The sequence below is a fragment of the Saccostrea echinata genome, unplaced genomic scaffold, assembly GCF_033153115.1.
Source record: "Saccostrea echinata isolate AGI-Se365-2 ecotype Australia unplaced genomic scaffold, CSIRO_AGI_Sech_v1 ptg000029l, whole genome shotgun sequence".
Taxonomy (NCBI): domain Eukaryota; kingdom Metazoa; phylum Mollusca; class Bivalvia; order Ostreida; family Ostreidae; genus Saccostrea; species Saccostrea echinata.
The window spans coordinates 5282142-5296874 of NW_026889778.1; the positions used below are offsets into that span (position 1 = coordinate 5282142).

General features: G+C 34.8%; 1 protein-coding gene across 1 annotated transcript; it reads left to right on the forward strand.

Annotated features, from left to right (window-relative positions):
* The first annotated feature begins 2155 nt into the window (after nucleotides 1–2155).
* On the forward strand, nucleotides 2156–14364 carry LOC133195507 (kelch-like protein 12). The gene is made up of 11 exons (XM_061331366.1): nucleotides 2156–2242; nucleotides 4820–5036; nucleotides 5780–5933; nucleotides 6997–7214; nucleotides 9563–9712; nucleotides 10163–10277; nucleotides 10437–10543; nucleotides 11251–11443; nucleotides 12804–13061; nucleotides 13389–13575; nucleotides 13683–14364. Exons 2-11 carry the CDS (start codon nucleotides 4854–4856, stop codon nucleotides 13807–13809), a joined length of 1692 nt encoding a protein of 563 aa, XP_061187350.1. The 5' UTR covers nucleotides 2156–2242; nucleotides 4820–4853; the 3' UTR covers nucleotides 13810–14364.
* Nucleotides 14365–14733: the final 369 nt, after the last annotated feature.

Sequence of the window (14733 nt, forward strand, 5' to 3'; positions counted from 1 at the left end):
TACACCCAATTAAGATGTCTTTAAATATTAAATGCTGTATCTTTTCAAAAGGTAGTTGATCACAATTGCTTATATTAATATTAAAGTCTGAAATCCATATCTCAGAACCATACAAAATGATAAGTTCAATAAGTGAAGAATACAGTTTTAAAAGAGTTCTTACAGATAAGTTATTATGAAATGGTAAAGAGTGTTTCATTGCATAAAAAGCTTTTCTTGCGCGGTCAGCTAGTTGATAATTCCCAGATATTTATATTCATGTTCAAGATGAACTATTAAATGATTATAATAAAAACAATGTTGAGCTGTGTCAATTTTCTTATTTGAGAAAATCATTGCTTTAGTTTTATCAAGGTTAACAGTCAGTTTTGATTTTATGCAATATTCTGAGAGACTATTGAGTTTAGTAGTAGAGAGAAGAATTAAGTCATCTACAAAGAATAAATGTCCGACATCAATATTCTGTAATTCAGGAGGGTTTTTTTTATAATTAACTAACTGCAGGTAGAAGTCATCAATAAATATATTTAAAAGTGTTGGGGAAAGATTATCTCCTTATTTAACCCCGCCTGTAGCTATAAAATGTTTACTATAGCAAGATTCATCTTTATAGAAATATAATTTAGTGTTTGAGTACACATTATTTATAACATTGTAAAATTTCCCACCTATTCCCACCTATTCCCTTTTGGTATAGTTTGTGTAACATTAAAGTTCGATCAACTGTATCAAAGGCTTTAGTATAAATCAACATCGGGCACGATGAACCTATTCCCACCTATTCCCTTTTGGTATAGTTTGTGTAACATTAAAGTTCGATCAACTGTATCAAAGGCTTTAGTATAAATCAACATCGGGCACGATGAACTTGGTTGTTGTGGAAGTCTCGCGCCTTATTAAGGTATCATACCGGTAATTGACCAATGAAAATGAACTTAGTCAATTGTAGTTCCATACATATAAAATTATTAGTTTTTCCTTTTGATTTTTTTTTTAATTTCCTTCCAGTCTATTTTTACAATTTTGGTACCTGTGTCTAGTGCATTTTACATATTTTGTAAATAAATAAAGGTTTTTGACAGGAACTATTTTTTTCAGGGCATAGGAGGCTACTTCCTGGGGTAGAAGTTTATTTTTCTTTGACTAAGAAAACGGAAAACTTAGGATCCACCCCCTCAAATCTGCTGCCGTTAATTGTCTCGCCAGCGTTAGGGGAATATGGGTGATTTGCATCAATTACACTTTTATTGACTCCATCGCTGTGGAAAAATGGACGGGATTTCTTGGCATGTATACCCTTTGTATACTTCAAAAGTGATTTTGAACAAAATATAGTAGATATTTTCTCCCACACTTAATTAAACTACTTTCATATGTAATCCTTAAAAGATATTTAATCAAATTGTAATATGAAAATTATGCTGAATTGGGTTTAATAGCAGTTTTTATACAATCAGGTCATCAGGTCATTATACCCCAAAATCAGGATATTATACCCCTGTCAATTTTCTGTATCAAATAAAACATAGTAAAAGTATTTTTATTTTTCATTTTCTACATGATTCTTATAGAAAATTATAATATTCATCGTTTCCAATAAAAATGATATTGTTTATGCACATAAAAACTCTTAATTTCATTATATATATGTAATCAGGTCAATCAGGGCATTATACTATCAGGGCATTATACCTTCCCCTTATGTAGTAGGTTTTGTGTAGCGATCATATATATATATTTTTCTAAATTAAATTCACAGGAGTTGGCAATTTTATCAATAAAGTCAATAAAAATCACTCAATTGACCAAGCCATAAGCTATGCGTTAGCATAGCGAACAGTTCGCTATGCTAACGCATAGCTCATGGTTTGGTCTATTAATACTCCCCCATACTTGAGGGGGAGTATTAAAACGAGCCATCAACTATTCAATAGAGAATAGGTTTGGTCAATCGAGTGATTTTTATTGACTTTATTGATAAAATTGCGAACTCCTTTGTTAAATTGCAGAATGCCTAATCTGCAATGAATACGGAATATTCCAATCTTTACGGTTTTTAAATTAGATTCATCCCAGTATTTCCTGTTTGAGATTCAGAAAAAAACAAAACAAAAGAGTCACAGTGAATGAGTGAATACATACTGTCATAAAAGACAATCAAACCAGTTTAAAACGGGTCCACAGAACTTTGTTAGAAAATATGACAATGTCCCTAAAGATCCAGTGTGTTGCTGAATGATTGGTAAGTCGCTGTTTGTCTTGTATATGTAGTACAATGCATACGAAGAAAATGCCTGCCTAATTTTGCCTAGCAGTAGCTGTTAAAATCAACCGAATAATCTCAAGCAATCAGGTTTATAGACAAGAAGTATTTAATCATAAAGTATTTTAATGTCCTTCGACACTTTGTATTTGTTGACATGCCTATGTAAATTAATAAATAGGGAACCCTTGCAAGGGAGTGGGGGGGGGGGGGGGGTCACAACAGAGGCAGGGTTGCCGCTAGTTAGAAAAATCTATATGTCTCCGGACAAGCCCTCACCACTTTACAATGATAGATCATTCTATATAGGTAGCCGCAAGAGAGAATAATCTATATGTCTCCTGACAAGCTCTCACCACATTTTAGCGATAGAACGTTCTATCTAGGTAGCCGCAAGAGAGAATAATCTAACTATATTTCTCCCGACAAGCCCTCACCACAGTTAGAATACGTCCGGTATGCATGTAGTTGCAATGTAGCTAAACAGAGTGGATCCACTCCAAATTAATTTTGCAGAATACAAAAGGAGTTACATTGAAAATAACTACTACTAAATAAATCGTATCAAACCTTTTTGAGTTTGTATATATGGCTGCTAGGGCTGTCACAGTTCCAAAATTTTTCGGGTTGGGTCAGTTCTGTAAATTTTTGGTTCGGTTTCGGGTTTTTCGGTTCGGTTATTTACCTCTATTTTATACCTTAAGTTCATGAATTTAACATAAAAAATCTTTTTTTTTTTGTATGTTAAATTCACTTTTAAAACAAATCTTATCCATGTTAATGTCTTGACATCGGTGTTTAGGACTATTAGACCTACTATTAGCTACAATCTGTCCATTCTTGCTTGTTTTGATAATTATCTATCCATTCATGACAAGTGTTTTGTAATGGATATGAAGTATAATTCAGTTGCGATGTTTATTTATCACTGTTATTGTCATCTTTATTGTGATTTTGGTGCCATTTTTTGTATACAACATATTCTAATATATTAAGCAGACCTGAACCGATATCTGGAAAAATGGAACTGAAACCAAACCGATCAACTTAGCCCACGGTTTTCGGTTATTTCGGGGAACCGTGACAGCCCTAATGGCTGCTACCCCCCCCCCCCCCCCAAAATGATTCATATAAAGCAGGGACCTACATGTGTATATACTAACAGGATAGGCAACTCCTTTAGTGCCATGTTTATTTAGTACCAAAAACGTCACACACAACATTGCAAGTTTTTCAAACTATGTTTTTCCCCAGTATAAAGCTTGTTTTCTGATTAATGGAATCAGTTCTTTTTGTGTATCGGAATGGATTTTTGATAAATTTTAAATCACACATTATAAAATAATTTAAATATTAAGTAAACAACCACCAAAATCGGCGAATTCTCGGAAATATGGCCGATCAGGGGCATGCACTGATTTTGAAGTAAAAGTAATTACTACTAAGATCTGAAGATAAGGAGTAAAAACAGTGCTGACAACAAATCTTGAATAATTTTTTGGTAGATAAATTAAGGTTTTATTATGTAATATTTGACTGCAAAAGAGATATATTTAATTAAAATTGACATGAAATCCCGCAACTTACGAGATATCGCGAGACTTGCAAGAATTGCCTATCCCGTTAGTATATAGGTCCCTGTATAAAGGCAAAAATTCAACTCATTTTCTCAGTTTCTTTTCTCTTTTCTAATGTACGTGCAATTTTGACATTCTGAATTCTGGATCATTGGTACAATGTAGTAAACATGTAGATTAGAATAATCTGCCCCTGTTTATTTTGCTTTATTGACAACACTTGGAATGAATTCTATATTATATAAGGTCCTTAAAATATTATGATTTTAACGTTGCCCCAAGAGGAAAAATGAATGCTGTAGTTTCATCAACTACAAAAATTAAAATGCATAATTGAAGCTATTGAAAAAATAGCCATGAAAACAGGTTTTAATTATAGTGAGTGCAGTGAGCGGCACAAAGAGAAAATTTGGACTTTGTCCAGTGATCCAATTGAATTTTTTTCAGCAGTAAACTCATTACCCATAATCTTGATAATGCTCTGTAATATTGAATGTGGTGCCCAAAAGAATTCTTCGCGATAACCAAACAAAAATTTACAAATGATAAATTAACTAACCATGATTCAATGGATTTTGTAGATAGAAGGTAGATTTAATATTCTTTGTTAAAAAATCAATCATTTCAGACTTTGTTATTGAAATAGGCAACTAACATACGACCTCATGTGATGTCACTGTTTATAGACCTTCTAAATAGTCTCCTGGGGTTTAAAGAGGTGGATCTAAGTTAAAAGTGAATAGGTAGATTATTCAATAATATACACAACGGCACTAGCCCTAGCACTAGTTATTGACATTGTCTCAGCAATGTAACTGATTTCAGCTTCATCATAAAAGGTGTGCATACACACTGAATAAATAATGTTGATGTATCATAAAAGCATTGAAGGAAAATTTTTTGCATTGCATTTATTTTAAAGGTGTATGTGCATACAATTTAAATGGTGAATATATTTTCAATATTTATCATCTGATAGCCTTGTCAGTCAATTCATAAGGAAGGAGAAGAAGATGGAAGATCAGGAGATCTTTACGGAGAGCCATGCAAAGTCTATTCTCTCTACTATGAATACACTAAGGAAAGATGGCACATTATGTGACGTGACCTTGAAGGTTCAAGGTCAGACTTTCATGGCCCACAGAATTGTTTTGGCAGCATGTAGTGACTACTTCTGTGCAATGTTTACAAATGAGGTAAGGGTGAGTTTGGGAGCACACTTTAAATAAATCATTGAAAGCGAGCTGTAGGACACGTGTTCATTTGGAATAACTTGAGCACAACCTTTTTGGAGTGCAAGAATTAATAATCACAATGAGTTTTCTTGTTTTATGAACATTTTACAATGAAATGTTGATTCAGAGTGGTCATTCTCACAAGTTTTGAAATCAATCTGTAGGAAACTATGGATATTACGATAATGTGAATTATAAAGTTTGTATTCAGTATCACTTTAAAGATTTATATCTTTTTTTTTTTGGTTACTGAGCTTTGCTTTGGCCAATTTTAATCAGTCAAAACTTGAATTTCCATAAAACATCTTGATATTTCTTTTCACTGTGAGTATTTTCAATAAATTGTGATATTAACCTATTCGATATTATTAAGAAATAAAAGAAAATTATATCAGTAAGAAAGAAATAAATCCCACTTTTTCAGATGTTTATAGTAAAAAAGTGTGTGGGTATTGATCATGTTGATCATTCTTTCTCTTGCATCACATAATATGGAGTAATTTGCTTAGGCCAACTTACTTGTAGAAAAAAAAACCTTCTTCGTTGAATCTTAATTTGATCTGTGGGCAAACATTGGTAGGAAAAAACTAGCTTATAGATCAAATTTCCATAAATTGTGAATTCAAGGAAAGGGCCTACCCATCAAATTCATGTAATCTGAACCCCCCACAAATCACAATGATTCCTCAGTAATTTTGTTGTAGATGAGTGAGAAGTGTCAATCTGTGATTGAGTTACACGAGGTGTCGGCCAGTATTATGGATGTCCTGCTGGACTTTGTGTACACAGAGACAGTCAACGTTAGTGTGGAGAATGTCCAGGAACTCCTGCCAGCAGCCTGTCTGCTCCAGCTCACTGGTCAGTCTAAAAACGTCTCCTCCAGCTCACTGGTCAGTCAAAAAACGTCTGCTCCAGCTCACTGGTCAGTCAAAAAACGTCTGCTCCAGCTCATTGGTCAGTCAAAAAACGTCTGCTCCAGCTCACTGGTCAGTCAAAAAATGTCTGCTCCAGCTCACTGGTCAGTCAAAAAACACATTTTTGCTATAGGCATGCCTTGCAGTCATCATACTTTACACTAATAGGAGGACACTAATAGGAGGTTTAGGGATTTTCATAGACCTTTCTATGTGTTAATAAATATTTTAAAAATGCAATCTATCTAAACAATTTTTACACACTTGTTTAGTACACCTGAAATAGGAAGGAAATCAAGGACAAAGGAGTATAACTTTTGGAAATTCATAATTAACTTAATAGATATTTCCTATAATGAATCTTTGTTTTTGTCATCTTCCAAGGTAGTTTAAACACAATTTTGTGACTTACATGTAACTTCTAATATTAACCTTTACTACCCACTGAAATATATGTACTGTATGAGCTTTTAGTTGTTAGTGAGTAAAATGTGTTTATCTAAAGAACAGGATACATACAAGTGCAAATAGTGTAAGCCAACTACAGATGAACTTTGGTATCTCAAACTCCAATGTCTTGAATATATGTATCATGGATATGTTGAAGCGATTTGAAAGTCCAAACCCTATTTCCTTATTATATTTTAACTTCAATATTGAAAACCTTCTGATATCACAAAGTTTTTTTTTGGTCCCGTTTAGTTAGAAATAACAAGTTTTTACTGTATTATTCATATCAGACTCTTCTTTTATTTACATTTCATCAATGTGAAATCCATCTAGCATGATTAATGTTTACAAATGAGGAAACTCTACATAAATACACAATCAAAATAATGGTTCACTGCGAGACATAATCGCAAGAAAATGTAGGTCACAAAACTTGTTGATATTTCTCGAATGAGAATAAAAATCGGTTTACAGTATACTGTATACCTGTAATAATGACTGTATATTTTCTTCATTTACCTGTAAATGTATTGCATTAGAATTGATTGATTTGGCAGGTGTGAAAAATGCTTGTTGTTCTTTCCTGGAGAAGCAGTTGGACAGCAGCAACTGTCTGGGGATTAAGATTTTTGCTGAGCAGCATTCCTGTCAGGAACTCTTCAATGCAGCAGAAGTCTTTGGTCTGAAGCACTTTGAGGACGTGGTGATACAGGAAGAGTTCATGACCCTTACCATCCACCAGGTGGAGTCACTGTTTACCTGTAATGAAATCCAGGTGTGTAAAACCAATCATAATATCAGACAACCAATCATAAGATCAGACAACCAATCCCAATACCAAACAACCAATAATAAGATCAGACAACCAATCCCAATACCAAACAACCAACCATAAGGTCAGACAACCAATCCCAATACCAAACAACCAATCATAAGATCAGACAACCAATCCCAATACCAAACAACCAATCATAAGGTCAGACAACCAATCCCAATACCAAACAACCAATCATAAGGTCAGACAACCAATCCCAATGCCAAACAACCAATCATAAGATCAGACAACCAATCCCAATACCAAACAACCAATTATAATATCAGACAACCAATCATAATATCAGAAAACCAGAATACTTGTAATTTACACCCACAAAGATTTGCAATAATCTCAGTGTTTGAAATCGGGAGCATCTGACTGTTTGTAAGGTATTCAATGTATAATGAAGGGATTTTGAACAATTTTGAATGATTTTAAACTAGTTAAAAATGCAATGCTAGATAACAATAAAAGTGAAATGAACCAAATTTACAAGACTGATAAAATGTAAGAAGCCGGTCATTTTGCTCCTTAAAAGTTTTTGAAGAGTTATCTGCCCTTGATGAAAAAGTTTATGCATATTATGCATATTTTCACCAAGAGATTTGATTCAAATTCAAATTACTATTTACAATATCTTGCGCTACCCATAGACTTCAATGTTAAATTCAAGTTGCAATTGATTGGACAATAATCAAAATTTGGCAAATGCCTCTGGTGGAAAAAAATGCAAAAAAAATTTAAGGTTGTTACATATTTACAAGTTTTCAAACTTGAAATGAAAATATGCCTGATAGTTAGAAAAATGGCTCTGATAACATACAGAAACACAGTCATGCTAAATGTTGGCCTGGTGGACAAGCATTTTGACAACCAAGATTAACACACATGTACATATATATGTCTTTCCATGGTGTGTTTGTCAAGGTTATATTGACCATTAAAATTTAGACACTCAGTACATGTAGTTTAAAGGAAAAAAAAACTTAAGTGTTGCTTGAGATTGGGCATTGAAAGATTATAATATGTTCTTTTTAGCTCACATGAGCTGAAGGCTCAAGTGAGCTTTTCTGATTGAAATTGGTCCATTGTGTTTTGTTGTTGTCATTGTCATAAACTTTTCACATTTTCATCTTTTCCAGAACCACTGGGCCAATTTAAACCAAACTTGGCAGAGAGTACACTTGGGAAAAGGGGATTCAAGTTTGCTCAAATGAAGGGCACACACTCTTCCAAGGGGAGATAATTAAGAAATAATGAATTTTGACTTACATTTAAAATTTATTAGGGATGTCAAATCGGTCAATATTTGATAATCGGTTACTCGGACGTTTTTTCCGATCGAGTACCCGGGTACTTGGTAAAAATGTAGATTATGAAAGTGTGTGTAAATGTGTAAATTTTGTTGAGCCCAGTTAACCTCTGTTAAACTACAACGATGTTTTCTGTAACGTTTATAGTGCATGTACATGTATACAATGTATAAACATTGAGTCCAACGAAAATAATTTTTAAAAATTTATTTGTCAAAAAAAAGTCATAAATTAATACACCAATAATTACAAATGTTTAGGAAGACGCTTTAATCAACACAAGAGGCTTAGGAGGGCAATCTATATGGGAATAGGATTTTTCAAAATGTTGGTTAAGTGAGAATAAACCGATCAGACTATCGACACAGATGGAACACGGACACTGTTGGGATCGCTAGTTGTATATTATTTGATATGTTGGTTGTTAAAAAAAATAGTTTCCCCAGTATACGCTAAATTTACTCCACATAGCCAACTTGAAACATTTTTTCAATCTTCAGTTACATGTATTTCTAAACATTTCTTCACTTTTGAATTTGAAGTGGGTAGCGGCATTTCTATGCATGTCCGATTTGACTACCGTATACAAACAAAATAATTTTAAAATAATAGGCAATACTTAAACGATGTTCATTGAAAACAAATCATTGAAGCCATCATAAAATTAAGGGCCACAATAGGTCAGGACAATTATGTTCCAGGTGATTTGTCAACAATTACTGTATTATAATACACAGCCACAGGCGATAACGAGTGTTTTACAGGTGTAGGCGACGGCACGCTAATTACTGTATGCACATTTAAGTTATTTATTTTTTGATGTTTTTTTTTATAAATACCGGTAAATGTATTTTGAAATAAAATATATATATATATATATACATCCGAGTAACCGAGTACCATTTTTAGTATTCGATACTCGGACGTTCGATCGAGTACCCGGTTAACCGGGTACTCGTTGACATCCCTAAAATTTATACATGTATTTTGAAGGTTAACTCTGAGGAGCCTGTCTATGAAGCTGTCATTAACTGGGTCAAATATGATCCAGAAAAGAGAAAGAACCAGTTGCCACGGTTACTACAACACGTCCGCCTTCCATTGCTGTCTGCCAAGTTTATCACTGATGTATTGGATGAAGAGGTATAAAGTGCATGACATACATACAGTTGAACTTTGGTATCTTGAACACTGATATCTCCAATACCGAAGTGATTTGGAAGTCCCAAACCACTTATTCTCTAAGTATTTTACCCTCTATATCTCGAATCCTCGGATATCTCGATGTTTTTTCTTGGTCCCATTGAGTTCAAGATTATGAGGTTTGGCTGTATTTTAATATCTTTCATATATATCCAATACTTTGCTAACAATTATATGTATGGATACATTCACAATATTTTCAGAACTTTATTTTCTTGGTAAAACATGACAATGAAAAGGTTTCATTTTCCACTGAAAAAAAAGAGTTCATGATACATATATTTAATTTTTGAAACATCCTGTTGCAGAATTTCACAAAGTTAAACATTTATAAAATGTTAATTACCTGAAAAGATTGCTGAATAATTTTTTGGGGTTTTCCTTTGATAGCCCCTGATCAGACAGAACCATGCCTGTAGAGACCTTGTAGACGAAGCCAAGAAGTTCCACCTCCGACCAGATCTACGTACTGAAATGAATGGTCCAAGAATGGCACCCAGAGTCGGTGAGGGTTGTTTAGCTGGTTAAATTTGAAGGCTTGCTACATGTATTTACATAGTTGAGATATAGGCACTGCACGTTGTATGTACAAAACAATAATTTTCATAGATATGATGGTGGTTTCCTTAATTTTGGTTAAGACCAGGTTGTCCTCTACTTCTAGGTACAGATGACATCCTTGTGGTTCTGGGAGGGTTTGGATCTCATCAGAATATGGTGGAAGTGGTGGAAAAGTACGACCCGAAACACCAGACATGGAGTAGACTACCGGTAAGTTACAGGGGGCAGAAATACAACCTCCAAACATCAGACATGGAGTAGACTACTGGTAAGTGATGGGAGGCCAGAAATATGACCCCCAAACATCAGACATGGAGTAGACTACCGGTAAGTGACGGGGGGCCAGAAGTACATTTGTACTACCTCAAACATCAGACCTGGAGTAGACTAATGGTAGGTAAAAAGGGGAGCCAGAATTAGACTACTGCTAAGTGACAGGGGACACATTTCAGGAGAACAGTCTTTGTGAAACTCACTGCTTCTAGAATTTTATATAGGATTGGTGTATTTGAGTCCTGGTACATCCAAGTAAAAGCTAAAATATGAACACAGCTCCCAATCCAGGAAATCTCATAAAACAAATCTCAAAACCAGTTCTATAAATGTATATATCTGAAAATGTTGGTTAGAGATTGTTGTCTATTTTGGAAGAATTTTTCAAGAAAGAAAAATGGAAGCACTGTTGCAATACACATCATAATGCAAAGACAAACAAAAAATTGTGTAACATTTATTACATAATGTCAATGTTGGTGCAACAGATTTTTTTCAGTCAGTTTATATAAAATTGAACATTTTTGATTTTTACACAAAGGTACATGGTCTATGAAGGCCATTTTGGAATCTTGCTCTTTGATAAAATTGAGTTTTGAACTATTCTTTGGGCCTGTATCCTAATATTTAAACTTGTTATGTAGAATTTGTCCAAACGCCGCCGCTATGTTGCTTCTGCCTCAGTGGATGGTAGGGTGTATGTGATTGGTGGATATGATGGCCAATCAAGACTGTGTACAGTGGAGTGTTTAGATCTGTCTACTGAGGAACCCTCCTGGCAACAAGTTACTCCAATGTCACAAAGGAGGGGGTTAGCTGGGGTCTGTGTATATAAAGGTATGTTATTGACATGAATAAGGAGGGGGTTAACTGGGGTCTGTGTATATAAAGGTAACTTATTGACATGAATAACAGCCACTTTTCCCCATCATCTCCCTAAAAAAATGGAGGGGGTTAGCTGGGGTCTGTGTATATTACGAAAAGTTATTGACATGAATAACGGCCCCTTTCTCCATCATCTCCCTACGAAAAGGAAGGGGGGGGGGGGTTAGCTGCCTGGGGTCTGTGTATATAAAGGTAGGTAATTGACATGAATGCCCCCCTATTTGTCTACAATACTGAAGGGGGTAGCAGGGGTGTGTGTATATAAAAGTAAGTAATGAACATCTCCCTACAAAAGAATGAAGATTAATTGTAAATTGGGGGTTAGCTTTGGTCTGTATTAATGTCTCTTTCTTCATACAGAAAAAAAAAGATTTTACACCCACAACACCTCATATCTTGAAACCTTAGAGATGTTTTCCACAGGCGAATTTACTTAAGTTTGTTGTTTGTTTTTTATTTGAATTTGTTTTGTTTTTTTGTATTTTTTTTTTTTTTTTGTAATTCTAGAGACTTCAAAATAACTTCTAAGTGAGGTGTACATGTAGGTATGCTGTAGCATATAATATGATTTTGTTTATCTGCAGCCATAAAATAATCTCTTCAATTCTTGTCTATTGTTTAACAGTTCATCCATAATTTATACAATTGTATGATATTTTATGTATTTTTCATAAAGATATGCATTTATTGCAATGTGTAAATTCTCTGTAGTATATTTACATATTTAATATATAAAATTCTCATTTCTCTTAGATGTATCTTATATTTGGTGAGATGTACTCCCTAGGGAAGAATCGATAGAGTATGCAGTGATGCAAATTTTAGGGTTATTAACGTAATTTATAAATTAACATTTGATAGTGGAGTCATAGAACCTTGTATCAGGATACATTAATGTATCAGATTATCATCTCAGCCATTGAAAATTTTATTGTTTGGTATTGGGTTGGGGTGCACCAATGCTATTTTTAGATTTTAAGAATGAAGGTTGGAGACAAGCTTTCCATGCTTTAATACCATGCAACCATTGTGCTTATTATGTTGCATACAAAACAAATGAGGAAACTGTATACTCAGTAGTTGATCAAACTTGGTGTCTTTTTACTGTATTTCCATAACATCTTTTGTATTTTCATTTTTGCTATTAAAAAAGTTTATAATTAGTTTCGAAAGCAGATCCATTACAAAAATATCTAGTACATAGTTTTATGAACTTGACAAGGGATGTGAGTTGGTGGGGATGGGGATGGTGGTGTTTGGGGGAGGTATGTTCAGCCACTGAAAAGTATTGACACTGTTTCATGTCTTCTAGGTGAGATTTACGTCTGTGGAGGATTTGATGGTTACAGTAGACACACCAGTATGGAGCGGTACAACCCCGGGGATGATCACTGGACCATGCTCAGTGGGATGGCTGTGGGAAGGGAGGGGGCAGGGCTTGTAGTGGCTGGGGACAAGATCTACTGCATCGGAGGGTACGATGGAATTAATCTCCTCGACTCTGCTGAGCGATATTGTCCACTTACTGAACAGTGGGAAACCATAGCTCCAATGACAACTAGGAGATCAGGTACCTAACAGAATTTAATCAAATTTATAAAAAAATTATAATGTAAATCCTTGACAATTTCTTAAGAAGGCAATCTCATTCTTCAGTGTACTGTGGATTCTAAGATAGAAGTGAGGATTTTATCAATGCACTATTTCACAGGAAGCATTACTCACAATAGAGAATACTTGCTTTGTTTTTATATTGCTGTACTCTTCATCAACAATATACCTGCAGATCCATTTCTTGATTTGATAGCTATGATTTAATTAACCATATTAAGTACTTGACATGTAAAAAAGGAATATACTGTTCTTGAAACAAAGGAAATGTATGGTTTGACTTTAGGAGCTGGTGTGGCAGTGACCAATGACCTAATTTATGTGTGTGGTGGCTATGATGGCACAGATCACTTGGCCAGTGTGGAGTGTTTCAACATCCACACCCAACACTGGACCCACCTACAAAGTATGGTGGTACCGCGGTGCTATGTTGGGGCATGTGTACTCAGGGGGTACCTCTATGTGGTGGCTGGGTAAGTAGTTTGGGATTTTTAAGTATTGTTTGTAAAATATCTAAATATATGCATGTATAAAGATATACAGGAACCAGACAACAAGAGTCTTTAAATTTTCCATACAGGTATGATGGAAACACACTTTTAAACACCATAGAAAAGTTTGATCCCACAACAGGAAACTGGGAAATCCTGGAGAGTGCCATGTCGGCCCACCGATGTGATGCAGGGGTGACAGTGGTCAGAAGATAACAGTGAGGAGGACTAGGGATGACCTTCAGCAGGGCAAACAAGACAGGGATTGGTGTCTTCTGTAATATCACTTAGTTGTTGTCTGCCCCAATCATTCTACTGCATACTTGTAAAGCTTGTGTTTACAACAATCAAGACATGCTACTGTCCATTGATTCCAGTGAATAATGGAGTTTATGTCAGTTTTGATTGTAACCTGATTTTTTTCATTGCAAAGTTCAGCTTCTTCAAGTCGAGTGAAAACAATAACCCCAGGGTCAAGGGTCAGAGACAAGTGAATCATGTTGACTATAAAGGTTAGTTAGGATTCATTGCAGAGAAGATATTGTTGAAAGGTTATACAGAGACAGTGCAATATATATACATGTATTACATGTACTTATAATTGAGTAGATCTACATCATGGACTCTGTAGTTCTGTGCTCAGTGTATCTTGTTTTTATCAATGTTATACATGTATTTTAAATCCAGGTGCTGTGATATGGAAAGCTCTCTTTTGTTCATCATTTTTGATGTTACATGCTCTGATTTGACATAAAATGTTTTGCACTTCTAGCAGTATTGATATTATTTTTGTCCTACATAGAGAAATAACTTGGTCCAAAAGACCAAAACAGGTTGTCCTATTTTATCACCACAGGGCTACTGGAGATTGGACCTGCTTCAAAATTTTTACTTGGTCATTCATCCCTGAAATGTAGGTGATAGCCAGCATCCGAAACAAATCTGGTAGTGTGCATCCCGAAATGCATCAACCATGCAAGTTTGGTCACATCATAGGGCTAATAGTTACTTTTGAATAGACTTGCTCCTAAAACTATAATCTGGGGCCTGTTCAACAGAGTGAACGTTTGCGAGCGTTCACCGAAATTCCTTATTCCTTCAACAGAAATGTTGGCAAGCGCTCGAGAACGTTCGCTCTGT